At 41.4% G+C, this 15627-nt stretch overlaps 1 protein-coding gene across 1 annotated transcript; it reads left to right on the top strand.

Moving 5' to 3' along the window:
• The first annotated feature begins 1268 nt into the window (after nt 1-1268).
• On the top strand, nt 1269-8698 carry etaa1a (ETAA1 activator of ATR kinase a). Its single transcript, XM_073492872.1, has 6 exons — nt 1269-1608; nt 2566-2697; nt 3071-3141; nt 3287-3399; nt 4402-5846; nt 7171-8698. Exons 1-6 carry the CDS (start codon nt 1455-1457, stop codon nt 7275-7277), a joined length of 2022 nt encoding a protein of 673 aa, XP_073348973.1. The 5' UTR covers nt 1269-1454; the 3' UTR covers nt 7278-8698.
• Nucleotides 8699-15627: the final 6929 nt, after the last annotated feature.

Here is a 15627-nt window from a genome sequence, read left to right as displayed (position 1 = left end):
CTAAATTGAATGAATCAACTCTTTGCTAAAAGCAATAAAACATAGTTTCTTATCTGTAAATTCACATGTATGAATGTGGAATATGAGCATCACTTAATAATATCAATCATGCACACATACGCTTCTTATAATCATCTAGAGATATTGGGATATTTTAGCGTTTCACTTGTTAATTCTTAATTTTTAATAATGCTTCACATTTCATTTGACCTTTATTGCGTATCAGAGCCGGCTCAAGGCTTTATGGGCCCTAAGCAGAATTTCATCTGGGCCCCCAGCTAAACACACCACCCGCCTCAGCACCGCCAATATTAACTTTATATTGTTCGTGCTCCATCGTTCATCTACTGTACATCTAACACAACCATCATCACGGCTTACTGCTGAGCTGGAAAGTAACAAAATAAACCAGCAGACAACAGGTTAACTATTTTAATATGAAATGTGCAAAAGTGCAGAGCAGTCGACTACAAATATATTGTTTCTTACGTGAAAATAATAAATGTTAAGTATGTAAAATGCAAATGTGAAAAAAAAATAAAACAATATGAAATAAATTAAATAGAAACTTAAATACTGACATAAAATGAACTGGGTGAAATGATTAAACCAGTAGTTATGACTTGTCAATCAGTTAAAATAATAAAAAAAAATATATGTCATTATCTATTGTACGATTATCACTGATATAACATATCACACACAAAAAATATATATTTATCAACCTGTCATGTGTGATGCTTAAAGAGCTGGCACGGGCCAGTTGCATATTCATGCATATATGCACCCATATCCCAATATCCCAACTCATTTTGAGTAGTGTCCGTTGTTTTCATCACATTATTTTCCAGGAGACTAAACCATATATTCTTCCAAAGCAACATGAAACTTTCATCAATATTTTTTTTTGGCACATGTTTTGCCAGAAAGTCTTCACAATTTAAATAAACGCACAACAATTTCTGGACACTCATGACAGAAAATACAATTCCCATCAACATCTTTATGTTTATGTTTATTTAAAGAAGGGACAATGCACATTAATAAACACGAGCACCAGAGTCCATCGTGCAAATGTGCCAGATTTTAGCCACACGGACTAATTTTCAACTGCAGGTTGAAAACATACCATGGAAATGTTTTAAAGTTAATCATGTTTATTGTTGTTTATGTGATTCATGAATGAGTTTAAAAGAAACTGTATTTATTATGATCAGCAGGCATCAGCAGCCCGTCCTCCATCTTTGATTGCGCAGTGTCCGCGCAGCTCTGTTGCTCGTGAACGCACCCTCGAAAGGAATTGTGGGAACGACAAGATGGCGGGACGTTCAAAGGCTCAGCCGACTGGCGACGAAAACCACAAAATAAACTGTAAATAACAAAACACGGTTCCGTTTTAACCCGCAAGCTGTCGACCGGCTCCCCGCGGGCGGCTCGACAGGTGACCGGTAACGATGAACCGCGGCTACCGGGGGTTGGACCCTCCGGAGTCCCCGGGCCGGACTCAGGCCGCCCCGTCCAAACCAAACCGACTGAGCCGGAGTTTCAGACGGAGTCAGCAGGCACGAACACCGGCGGAGGTGGACTCTCCGAGGAGCCACCAACCGGGTCAGTCGCTGTATTTCTCTCTGTTTGACTGTATTTCAGGTGTTTAAAGTTGTGTTCTGCCTCTCTTGTCTGCTGTGACCCGGACAAGCCCCGACACGTCCCGCTCGGCTCCGTGCAGACGACCGTATCCTGAACTCCATTACAATTCCTCGCTATTTAAGGTTTTCCTGTACATGTAAGATACAAGCCTTCACCGGAATACAGGAGTGAAAGTATTCTGACAAACTACAGTTTTCAGTCTTTAATTCGGCATAAAACACATTCTCCACAGTGCAGACATGACTGAAGAACTTAAACTCTAATGAACTGTTGGCGAAAGTTTTGCTCTGGCGTCATCAACCAAAACAAGCCTGAGATGCCAGAAAGTCTGTTTTACACCCGGAATACAACCTGCTGAATCCAACCATCCGTAACTAGTCTAATGTGTCTACATTTTCCATGTTAACTTCAATTTATTCAACTTTTCACCCGAAGCTGACCAGTTCCAGTTTGTATCAGTTTATTGATTTTGTCTCTTGTTGCAGAGAAACAATGAAGAAGTACAATCAAAGCAAGTAACAGTGAAATCAGCTGTGCAGGAAATCAAGGATCAATAAACAGTGACAGATAATAAAAATGACGTTTATAATAAAAACAATGCAACCAAACCAGTAAGACAAGAGAGGTTAATGTAAAATGAACTTTGGTGAAAACATTAAAGTTGGAGCCGTCTTTGCAGCTTTTTCTTTTAGGTTATTGTTTTAATATATAACTCCTGGATGTGAGGTTTTGTCTTCGCTAACAGTATTTGCCCTACTGAAGTGTCTTTGAGCAAGACACTGAATCCTCACCAGCTCCAGACCTCTGACCTCTGACCTCCATGTCGAGTGCAGACAAACAGAGAAGAGCGTCACGGAGATCGGATCGGGAAATAAATGCTGTTTGTGAATCAGCTGTGTTTGTTTTGTTCTCCTTCAGATTTCAAGACCCCGACCAGAATCCCGAGATCCAGATCAGGAGGTGGCTTCAGCGGAGAGTCTCCACACAACGACTCGGACTTTCAGCAGGACATCATCTGGGACGCCACCTCTCCTTCGCCCAACAGACTCGGTAAACTTCAGCCTTGCAGCTGTGACGAGGACATTTATGAAGAGTTTCTGTCCGGGCTGCACAATTTATATCGTTTCAGCGTCGACACCGTGATGTGTGCGTGTGCAGACATCCAAAATATCACAATGTCATTTTTTTCCAATATCGTTTCCGTCCAGAATCTTTAATAAAGTTCATGATTTTATTTTCTGCTTCAATGATCAGGCAGCTGATCGATTAGTCAATCAACAGATAATTAATCCACAATAATTTGGATGTATTCATGTGTCTAGTCACTTTTCTCTAGTTTTCTATCAGGTGTTAATTTATTTTCTGGATGTTTGGTTGAACAAATCAAGCTGGTTTTGATCTGCGTGACGTTTTTCTTCTTCAGGAAAAAGAGGCAAGAAGCAGCGTCCTGGAGTTGTGGACATCTCAGAGATCGTCAGCCGGATCGCTCCAAAGGTCAGTAACACAAAACTGGCCCCACTAAAACTTCCAGGTCTTGGTTCTGCTTTGTAAATGTGTGTTTTTGCTGTTCATGACGGTGCTCTGATTATAGAGCCCGTAAACTATTTATTTACGTTCTTGCTGCGTTGTCTTTCTGAAGCATGGCCGACCGGAGGTTACAGAGCCGACTTTACAGCAGTGGATCGGCGACAGCGCCACCATTCCCTGCACGCCTGATGTTCAAGTTCCCAAACCCAAGAAGAAATCCCCGAGGTAGGTCCAGAAGATCCGACTAAAACTGTCCGAATCTGTATGTCTGGAGCTTTGGCTTTAGGTTTTTATCTTCATCCTCTCACTAGAAGTCTGTAGTTCAGTTAAGGGTCAGTAAGTTGTTGTTGGTCTCTGTAACTCGACACTGTGACTCTAGGGAGTGTGTTTCCATTTGCATGGGCCACCTGGTTGTGTTTTGCACATGTAAACACAATATCATTATTCTCCATCAGAAATCCACCTGTGAAATCAGGCTCCTGCACTTCTGTACTATGACAACAGAAAGGAGCTTACTGCAGAAAGCCGACTGTGTTCAAGTGACAAGGTTTATTATCTTCAGGTGTGAAATCAGGGTCATCATTTGTAACTTAAACGTGTGTCACCGACCGTCCTGGACTTCTGTGCGGATAAACTTCATAAAGCTACGACTGAAAATTAAGACGTCACCGTTGTTTGTAAAATATATTCTGGTGATCGGACACGAACTGAAAGCTCGTCCATTTTTGCAGATGTAGTTTTCTTCATATCGTAGAATATTATTAATGAAAACATTAAGAATAACAATATTTAGTAAACATGACTTTGACTCTCATGTTGTTGTTGTAAGATCATAAAGACCAAACATTTTTTTCGACTGTATTCTGTGACTGCAAACAGATTTTTAATGGCTCATTGTTTTTTGTGTGTGTTTTTATTATTATTAATTTTAGTTGTAATTCACAAGTCACAACTGTGGAACATAAAGCCAAGAGAGAGATGAACGACACATATTCACATAACGAAATAAATTAAAGAAAATAAGTGTAAAATAATGAAATACAAAAGAATTAAAGATTATTAAGTGATGTGGAAGCAAAAACAGACAAAAAGACGTAAGCTAAGGTAAGAAAGGTAAGAAAAAGATCATTTCTTGTCATTTTTTACTTAATCTATAAACAAAAAGGAGGTTTTACTTCTGTTAAATCTCCGTCATCACAGTCAGCTAATCGTTTCTTTTCGTCGCAGGCCGAACGGAGTGGACGACCTGCTGAAACTGGCCAAGCAGTTCGACTTCAACATGTTTCATCAGGATGAAGAAGCAGTGGAGGACCTGCACCAGCAGAGCCTGGAGCTCCTGTCAGAGGACATCTTGGACTTTGAGAACGACCCTCCACCTTCACTTCCTGGAAACTGTGAACGAGCCGTGAAGGCGGCGGCTGGGACGAATGTTCAGGTCCAGCCGGATCAACAAATGGAGGACGATTTGGATTTTCTGTTCGACGGACCGACACAACACGTGAGCGGAAATTTAAGTCAGGTGTCGTCACAAGTGAAACCTGCTTCTTCCAAACAGGATTCTGGGAAAACGTCTTCTTCCTCACACGGTTCCACTCAGACAAACACTAAAGGCACTTTGGCAAACGATGACTTTGAGGACGACTGGGAGAACGATGACCTGCTAAACGACTCGTTGGTGTTGGAGATGACACAAAATCCACAGATCTTTGCTGCTCCGAAACACTGTTCAACCCAGAAACCAGCCAGGGAAGTCAAACCTCAAAGAGAAGGTCCAGTAAATGCTCCTGTCAGAGGAGGACTCAGCCAGTCGGCTAAAGTGGAAAAGAACGATGTGAGACAAAGAACGACCTTCAAACTGGAGTCTAATCCTGATTTCTCTGTCAAAAGACTCCAGACGGACACATGGACGAACTTGAAGGTGGATTACAGCTCAGAAACAACACGGAAAGACACTCAGCAGAGTAAAGGTGCTTTAGTCAACGCAGGATCTCAGCGTTCCTGGCAAACACTGAACACAGTGAAGTCAGACCCACAGAAACCACAGTTTCAACCCAGGACATCTGTTTCAGGCTCAAGTCCCAAACACATCACGGCTGCATCAAACACATCAGATATAAAAACAGCTCAGAGCTTCCCACAAAGACCTGCAGTAGTTTCCTCTCGCAGCGAGGAACCTGCCGTCTCCGACCTCCTGGACGACGACCTGTCCGCTTTCTTCTCGTCGGACCCGGTTTGGGACGACCCGGCTGACGACGACCTGCTGTGCGAAATGTGCGAAGATGTGGAGAACCAGATGCAGAGCGTTCCCGCCAAACAGACTCTTCCTGCGGGTCACGTGTCAAACCAGAGAACTGCTCTGCAACCAGCCAGCAGGACCTGGGACAACAGCAACCAACCAGCCAATCAGCAGCCCTTTCCCCAAAAACCAGCACCCGCAGCTCTCACCTGTGCTTCAGGTAGAGCAGCTGGCAGTTCATTGGCTGGTGGTTTTGTCTCTAACTTCACTACAGGTGCACAGATGAAGGATTCTTTCAGAGTCCCACAAACTAAAACCAGTTCAGGATGTGTGCCGGGGAGCAGCCGGGTCCAGTCAGCACCGCAGGGACACGCTCGCAAAGACCCGTTCACCTTCAAGAAGCCAAACAACCCAGTGTCTACAGCGAGCAACAAAGGTGAGAGCAGCGTCCTCCGTCAGACGCTGACATAATGCTGGGGTATATATGTGCTTAGTTAAAATCAGGACTTACAGTTCAGTTAGCCAACCCACTGCGGTGGTACCACTGCAAGTTTCTCCTCAGGTTGTTTTTGTTCTTCTGACCTACTCTGTAGCCACAGGTCGTCTCAGTCTCCCGACTCGTTTTTGACGAATTTTTAATAAGGTGTCAAACATTAATGACGGAGTGTATTGATTATTGATTATATTTTGACAGACTAGAAGCACAACTGTGGGAAGAAAATCCTTAATTATTTGAAATGATGGCTCGTCAGCGAGAAACACAACACACATTTCATCACAGTTTTTATTATCAAATATCTATTTTGTAGCTCGTCATCGTCTCATTTACAAAATTCACACCGCTGCTCAGCCTTGCTTCAGTGTTGCCCAGTGGCCACTCGTGGTATTGCAGGATAAAAAATCCCCATAAAGCACCATTATAACAGAGACGTCTGTAAAACTGTTGACCTTTTTATCGTGAATTTCTTTTTTATTTCATCTTTCAGTTCGAGTTTTTCCATTTACGGTTTTGCATTTGATTTTTTTTTTACATTTTCAAATGATAATTTAACATTTTAAATGTGATATTTCAGCTTCTTACCTTTTCTTAGTAGTGTGATAAAATAATTGTATCTTAACTTTCTATTTGAACAAAGATGTCCTCCAAACACAGGCGGCTCTGAGCGCTCTGAGACTGGAACAGTGATTTTCTGAGCGCATCATGTTTAAAGCTGAAACGATCCGCAGGTTAATGGTCGCCTTTAAACATTAACCATGTTTGTATCGTTAACTCTGTGTTTGCTCCCGTGACGACGCTCCCGTGCGTTCAGTCTGTCGAAGGTCAACTTCTTATTTGCTCAAACTTGGACTTCACACCAAAATATCAACACTTTTGCTCTTAACTTGAGTTTGAAATCGTTGAGGAATGACGAGTGGTAAACGAAGCAGCTGCTCAGATGAAGATCTGCAGGGTTTTTTTTGCCTCTGATCGAACGTCAGCGTGAGATGAAGGTAAGCAGCTCATGTGATGTTTCTGTGGTGCTGCTGCTTCACAGCTCTGATCTCAGCCGTCCCAGTATTAATCATTGCACTGTTACTATGGTAACAAGTCATTTATCAGCAGATTAATTCAGGAAAATTACTCTAACTTTTTTAAACTACTGACTTTTTGATCCATTTTGTCAGAAATTAATGAAAAATAATGTATTTTTTTGTTGTTGCCTGTGGAATAACAGCCTTCACATGTTCATCTGTCTGTGTCTCCTGTGTTTTCTCTGCAGTTGTGGGTAAATGTTCAGCAGCAGAGATCGAGCTGAAGAAGCAGCAGGCGATGGAGAGACGACGACAACGACTTCAGGCCTCCCAGAACCGCCGAGCTCCGACCTGACGGACGAACCGGCCCTCGTCGACAAGGAAACCCGTAGAGCTGAGCGACGCCTCGCCTCAACGGCCTGAAGGTAAAACCAGACAAACTGCTGTCAGCTGATCGTTGTCAGAGCAGAACAAACTTCTGATGACTCTCTGTGTAAAACTGTAAATCTGTGGATCAGCTCCAACATTTCTTGTACAAAGACATTCTTGTAAAATTAAATTGTGCATGTAAAATGTTTACGTCGTGTTTCTATTCAGATTTGAGTCTTGATTTGTAAATATCAACAGATCTTCATCAGGCTCTTACTGTCATTTCCAAATTCTTCCTGAGAAACGTATCGAGTGTTATATAACAGATATAAATGTTTTTAATGTAGCACACTAAAGCAATATGGTCGAATTTAAATATTTTTTTACAGTGTCATAACAAACTTATTCCACAAGTGGAGCCCGATCCTTCTTCTGATCTCGATGATCAAAATTATTTGACTTGAATTTTAAATCGTGGTCTTTAAAGAAGTAGTTCAACATTTTGGGAAATAAGTTTATTTGCTCTCTTTCCAAGAGTGAGATTAGAAGTGGTGTGTCCGGATGTGATTAGCCTAGCTTAGCATAAAGACTGGAATCAGGGGGAAACAGCTAGCCTGGCTCCGTCAAGAATGTTGATGATGTTAAAATCTTCCCACTTTAAGACCAAAATAAAAACCTAATAGTTTCCAGTGTTGGATGTAATTCACTCTGCGTGTTTTTCCTGTCGAGGTGAAAAAAAAACGGATTCAGAAACAAACTTTTTACTACAAATTAAATTTATTGGAACAACTTAAAGTCTCTGAACTACAAAAACTCACTCACAGATTCATGAACGACGATCATGGAGAGAAAATAAATAAATATTTTACCCAAAACGTTGAACTGTTCCTTTAATGCCAGATTATGTTACAACAGAAGGAAACTTCTCGTCAGCATTTGAGTTTAATAAACTACAAACTGAAGTCAGCTGTTAGCTTTAGCTCTTAGCTTTAGTGCTGTTTTAGTTTAAAAATATGTTGTTTAGTTTTACGTTGGAAGTTATAAATAATCTGCTTTTAATTAAAACATATTTTAAACAAACATTCTGTTGATTTAGGAAAATAGCTTGGATGCTGTCGGATGAGAAGTGATTTCAGTTTCATTAGCTTCTAGCGAGGCTAACTACATGCTGCTCAGCTAACAGTGGGATTCTCTTGAATGACGGACTGTTCCTTTAAGATGTTCTGTCTCTGTTGGTAAAAAACCTCAGTTTTATTTCTTGTTTCTGTTTCGATCATGAACACGAGGAGTTTGTTTTCTGACCCAACGTCTCTGCTGTTTTCTCCTTGAATCACTTTATTTTCTGTAAAGCACTTTAACGGATTCAAAGTGTTTTAATAATAAAGTTTTATCGTTGTTATCGTTGTAGCTTGAGGTCTCGTTCTTCTTGGTTCTGGTTCCACTGGAAGCACAAACCTCTGAGGCTCTTCACATTTGGCATCGTGCGTCTCGACGCGTGTTGTTGCAGCCGAGCTTCTTCCTTCACCGTCCTCTGTTTGATTCAATAACCTTTCTGTTTCAGACACATCTACACGATCAGTCAGTGAAATGTAGGATTACAGCTGTGTTGTACTGAAAAACGCTGAGGGTAATGTTAGAATAAATGGCTGTAACTTGCTTAGGAAAGGTCAGATGTGGACGAAAATTCACGTGGAAGTCTAAAACGTCCAATTACATATTTTTAAATACATAAAACTGGAACAAAAAACTCTCCCACCTCACTTCAGAGCAGAAATACATTTTTTAATAGTGTTTCAGTTTTCGAGAGACCATCTTAAATAAATGAAGGGCCTCGGGTGAGAAAAACAATGAGAGGAAGTTTTATTTTTCATTTTGCACCTCAAGAAAAAGTTGAAACACACTTTGATGCAGCACCTCCTCCATCCTTCTGTGGATTTTCCTTCTGAACAGACGCAGTTTTCAGCACAATCTTTCCAAAGTCCTCATCCTGACAACTCCACTGTGTTTATGAGCTGAAAGAGAAATAATGTCTCTGTTACTGAAGCTGATTCTGAAGAACGGTTTCATCAGTTCGTCCACACAAGACATTTTGTTGAGGCCGTTATATGAGCTGTCTGATGTCATCTCAGAAACTCGACTTTAATCTTGAAATTTCAACTTTATTCCTCCTTTCTGACACTCGTCTGTACCAAGGTTAATATGATTTATAAGACATGTTCTTGTAAATTCATCCATTCTCAGACGAAACAAATGTAAAATCCGGACTTTAATGAGCCGGACTGAAACTTCAGCTCCTGAACCAAATGATGTACGACACTCTGCCGACTGCTCCAACAGAGGAGGAGACACTAAATAAAACCAGCAGAGTCTTTAAAATAAAAATAATGCAGAATAACTGGTCGCTGTAGATGTTTGAAAATATGTAGTGTTGTAGTAACAGCAAGTACCTCGAGATGGTACAGAACTGCTGTACCTTTAGTTACACTACTGGAAAGTATTCAGGGATGTTGGGATATTTTTGTGTTTCACTTGATTGTTTTGTATTTTGTGAATATTTTTCATTTCATTTGACTTTTACTGCACATCCATGCACATGCATATATGCACCTATATCCCAAAAACCCTCACTCAGGTTGTGTCTTTGAATTAAAGAGCAGTAAAATAAACGTTTCTTCACATCAGAGTCGCAGCGTCACCTGCAGACCGGCCTCACCTGTACCTGGGCGGTCAGGTTGGTCCGCTCGGCCTCGTCAGGTCTCTTCATTAACAGTCTGGCAGCTGTCTGATGGAGCAGATATCGTCCCGGCAGGTAAACCGAGCCTCGTTATCAGCAGACAGGTGTGTAACTGTAGTCCAGCACGCTGCTGCAAATCACAGGCGCGCAGATGTAATCTGCCTCGGTTTAATCACGCGGCCTTTGTCCCAAACAGACTCCAGGATTCACTTTACTCCATTTGTAAAGGAAATTTCTCTCAAGTTGTTCTCTGCCAACCAGTTTTTTAATTATAAAGAAGCTCATTTTGGCAGTAAAGGGCCTGGATGTTTTCTAGAGATCTCCCTGGACTCTTGGCTCTGCCCGCGGCCGTCTCCTCCAGAGCTCAGCACCTCCAGCAGCAGGGTCGCTTCACTCAGTAATAACCTGCACAGAAACACAAACTGTTCGTCCGACACTCGGATTCAACTCCACAAATACAGCCGAGAGGTGAAGATCAGAGACTGGACTCAGCCGAGGTGAAGCCCCGATGTTGTGGTTTAATCCGGGCCGATAACAATACAGATTATTAATAATCCAGGAGCCTGATAACTGATAATTGGAACTGATTTAGATTCACAGGATAAATAAAAAAAAACTCTTCATCTCAAAGTCGAGAATCACTACAATTTACTTTATGTAGACTTTTATATTTCCACTCCGCTGAATTTATTTGATAACTTGAGGACAAAGTGCTGCATTTTTAGATTAATTTATTTTATTGGCAATTGGACACGAAACACGCAGATGCTGATGATCAGAAACACTGAATATCGGCCTGATAATGAGTCGACTCCTCATTAAAATTCACGAAGCGATAAACAAGACCAAAACCGTTTTTGTAGCAGGCTGTAAACATGTTTGTTACTGCTGTAAAGTTTGGCATTTTAACATGAGCTCTTCTGTGGATTCACTCAATGTTTGATCAAAACAAATTGTTGGACGGTCGAGTTGAGTCTTGATTCATAAAGATCGACAGATCATCGGCTTCCTGCTCTGAAAACATGAACATTTCCAAATTCTTCCTGAAAAACGTGGCACCAAGTCTGATAAAACTGATGTATACGGTTGAATTTAAAATGTTTTTTATTTCCCAGCGTCATGGTGCAGTAACGGTAACAACAGTAACTTATTTCAAGTTTTGATTTTTGATTTAAAGTGTAAATCATGACACTCCTGGTCTTTAGAGAAATAGTTTAATCGTAGACTTATTATCAGGCCGACGTTCACATCGTCAGTATCAGTGTTTTGTTCGTGTCTGACTCTTTTGGAGCCTCAAGTGGCCGTTAGAGGAACTGCAGTGTTTGGTACTTCAGCTCTGGCTTCATTTCTCTGCCCAATCAATCAATCAATCAATCAATCAATCGATCAAACTTTATTTGTGTTAAAAAAAACAAGGTGTAGTGCTTTAAGTGGAGGTCTCCTGCCCCCTGGTGGCCACAAACAGACTAATGCAGCTTTAACAGAACCACTGTGAGAAACCAAACATCCACATTTGAATGGCAAAGATGGAGCTCATGGTTGGCTGGTTTACATGACACACACACACACACACAGCCTCTGGTGGTGTGTGTGTGTGCGTGTGTGTGTGTGTGGCTGACCTGCCGGGCAGCCGAGCGGCTTCACTCGACGCCTCCAACAACATGGCTGAAAGTGTTTGCGGCGGGTCCTGTTACCCGCTGCAGCCGACACTTACCTGCAGGTGAAATGAAGTTACCTGAGAGTTACGCTGAACTCTGAATGACCCCCTCCACCTCCACCTCCACCTCCACCTCGCTCTGCTCCATTAATTATTCCCGGGCCAATCGCAGAGGATAGTGACAGCTTGATGTCGGTCCAGCTTTCACAGACGACATCCACACTGATAAAGAGCGGGACGGGTTTCACTTTAAAGACGTTTTCTGACGTCCTGGATACGTTAACGTCACCTGGAAACTGAACAAACAACTACACAAACTAGTACAGGGTCATTTAAGACCTCTACAACCCTGTTGATACCAGTTAGAAGGCTAAATAAGAGCAAGTCAAAGAGTAGGAAACAGTCAGCGCTGTGAAAAAGTGCCCAGAAGTCGTAAAGATATCGTGTTAAAACAATATTTCAGTAAAAGTCTTTTAGTATCTGAAAACAAATACACTTAAGTATCAAAAGTAATGAATATCAGCATTTTCCAGACTCAGAATTTTATTGGGTCTAGTGGTTGTTGTTGTTTTTTTAATCTGATTAAATTTTATTTCAATCACAAAACTGAATATTGGGCCACAAACATCTTTAGGATTTTATTTTTAAGATGAAAAATGTTTCTCAGATCCCAAATGTCCTGCGCAAAGTGTCGGCCGTCCTCAGATTATGAAATATAATCAATAATTATTTATCCTACATATTTGAAGAGCATTTAACCTGACAAAAACAATGATTTATATTAAAACTTTTCAAAACTTCTTTTTTTCTTCCTAGAAATATTTTGCGAACCAAATAAAACGTTATGGAGGGCCAACTCTCAGCAGCCTGCTCCAGAGCGATCGCTAACTGCTGCTAACCCTAGCTGCTAACCCTAGCTGCTGTAAGCTAGTTTCCCTCAGTTAGTTAGCTCAGTTAGCCGCGCAGCTGGGGCCGGGTCGCGGCTAGCTGGTTAGCATGCTAACTTCAGTATCTATAACTATAACACAACACTAATGTCAGGACTGTTTTTTACATTCTGTCAAAACCTTTAGTGAAGTTTTTAATGTTTTAAACTAAAATTCTTACATATTGAACCTTTAAATTATTGGTATTTAGATTATTTTACATTTAATTGAATTATTTAAGTCCTTCTTACGGTGCAGTTTGCTGCAGTTTGCTGCAGTTAAAAGTCCAATATTTGCTTCTAAAATGTGGTGGAGTGGAATTATAAAGTACAAGTACCTCAAAATTGCACCTGAGTTCAGTACTTGAATAAATGTACTTAGTTACATTCCATCACTGAAAAAAGCATCATGGATCATTTCATGAAACTGTTACTCAGCTTTATTATTTATATTTTATATAAAGCAGGACTTGACGGTAAACTTTGTCTCCTCTGATGTGCGAGCTGCTCTTTGTTCCCTCAGCACTCGGCCAGAGAACGTTTCTCTGTTTACACTCAGGACGCTGTGTGAAAATCCATATTTCTTGGAATCGTGTTCATGTCGTTTGGGCCATTACGGCGCAGATTATTCAGAGAGCCACAGAGACGTTTTAGAGGCCGGCCCCGCTGGCTTTCATGTTGGCCAGTGTGAAAATAAATCTGGAGTCCAAATCACAAACAGATGAGCAGAGTCCACGAGAGGCGGCGGGTTAGAGGCTCCGAGGGCGCAGTCGAGGGCGCAGTCGAGGGAGAACGAATGAGACTTTTAATTGGCAGCGACGGCAACAACTGGCCGCGTCCTCCTGCAGCTCGATTAGGAGGATTCAGACCTGTGACATCAGCTGCTCTGTTGTTCACCTCAGTGATCGAACACAATGTGAAACTTTATCACAGAACTTTAAAGAAATAGGATCACACAGATTTAAGATTCTGACGGAAAATCTTTGTTTTCTCCGACTAAAATGAGACGAAAATGTTTTGTTTTTTACAGTTTTTATCAACAAATAAAGACTTTTTTCACCTCCTGAAAAAAGTTTTTATTTTCCCTCCTGAAAAAAAATTGTTTTTTTTCCCCTCCTGAAAAAAAATTGTTTTTTTTCCCCTCATGAAAAACAGTTGGGTTTTTGCCCTCCTAAATATGAGTTTTCTGTTTTTTTGCCCTTTTTAAAAAAAAAAAAAAAAAAAAATTCGAGGAGGAAGAAAAAAAAAATTTTCAGGAGGGAGAAAAAAACAGTTTTTTGAGGAGATGGAAAAAAACTTTTTTCACGAGGGGAAAAGAACCCAAACCCAAACTTTTTAAGGAGGGACAAAAAAAAACTTTTAAAAGTGTGGGTTTTCCCTCCCTGCTGAAATTTTTTTTTCCCCTTCATTTTTCAGGAGGAAGAAAAAAACCTAACTTTTTTTAGGAGGGGCTGAAAAAAACTTTTTGAGGAGGTGGAAAAAAATTTGAGAAGGGGGGGAAAATCCCAAACTTTTTTAGGAGGGAGAAAAAAAACTACTTTTAAAAGTGCAGGGTTTTTTTCCCCCTCCTCAAAAAACTTTATTTTTTTTCCCCTCCTGAAAAAGTTTTTTTTTTCCCCCTTCATTTTTCAGAAGGGGGAAAAAACAACTTTTTTTCAGGAGGGAGAAAAAAAATAAAGTTTTTTGAGGATGGGGGAAAAAAACTTGCAAATCAACCCCAAAACAATAGCGAGCGATGCTGCGAAGAGTCATTTGTTACAGATATCACAGTAAGACGAGGCCTTCGTCGAGCTGACAGGCTGCTCAGTGAGGAAGAAGCTGGACATGGGGACAAAGATCTCACATTTTAGAGACAAATCCTGTTCTGATGAGACGAAAATCAAACTGTTTGGCCTTAATGACCCCCGACCATCGAGGAAACTACAAACACGTCTCTGAGTTTGAAGGCAGACCTGAAAATACATCCACAGGTACCGCGTCAGTCAGAAGCTTTTGAGCTTTAACATTATTTTCTGGAGTTTCCCAGCTGTGTAAAGGTGGAGTCGACTTACTGTCCACGAACTTGTGACTCACTGGAGAATTAAAAGTGAAATAATGTGTAAACATGTCGTACACAAAGCAGACGACAGATTGTTGACATGAAATCTGTGCAGTCGTTAAAGATGTAACCAAAGTGTGTGTAAAGTCCTGAGCTCAGCTGGGAGTCTGTCATGTGGCTTCACAGTGACACCTGCTGGTGGGAGCAGAGCGGTGCGTCTCTAAATCCCTCAGCAGTTTGATTCTGAGACATGTAACTTGTACTTCTTAAGTACCAGTGATAGAATGTAACTAAGTACATTTACTCAACTATTGTACTTGTAGTAGTACTTGTATTATTTTTTCTGCTACTTAATACTTCATACGAGCGATGCACGATATGGATTTCTTTCAGCCGGTACAATAACCGATATTTACCAGACTCTCATGGGCGACACTGATAAAATAACCAATAATAGAAAGAAGACTAATCGTAGTGAGCAAAGATGGTTTATTCGATATTCCACAGCCATAGGGTAGGGCTTGGTTTGGGCTTGGGTAGGGCTTGGTTAGGGCTTGGTTAGGGCTTGGTTTGGGCTTGGTTAGGGCTTGGTTAGGGCTTGGTTTGGGCTTGGTTAGGGCTTGGTTAGGGCTTGGTTTGGGCTTGGTTTGGGCTTGGTTAGGGCTTGGTTAGGGCTTGGTTTGGGCTTGGTTAGGGCTTGGTTTGGGCTTGGTTTGGGCTTGGTTTGGGCTTGGTTAGGGCTTGGTTAGGGCTTGGTTTGGGCTTGGTTAGGGCTTGGTTAGGGCTTGGTTTGGGCTTGGTTAGGGCTTGGTTTGGGCTTGGTTAGGGCTTGGTTAGGGCTTGGTTTGGGCTTGGTTAGGGCTTGGTTAGGGCTTGGTTAGGGCTTGGTTTGGGCTTGGTTTGGGCTTGGTTAGGGCTTGGTTAGGGCTTGGTTTGGGCTTGGTTAGGGCTTGGTTTGGGCTTGGTTTGGGCTTGGTTAGGG

The sequence above is a fragment of the Pagrus major genome, chromosome 1 (assembly GCF_040436345.1).
Source record: "Pagrus major chromosome 1, Pma_NU_1.0".
Lineage (NCBI taxonomy): Eukaryota > Metazoa > Chordata > Actinopteri > Spariformes > Sparidae > Pagrus > Pagrus major.
The sequence above is the reverse complement of the archived record's forward strand: the minus strand, read 5'-3'. Positions and strand labels throughout refer to the sequence as shown.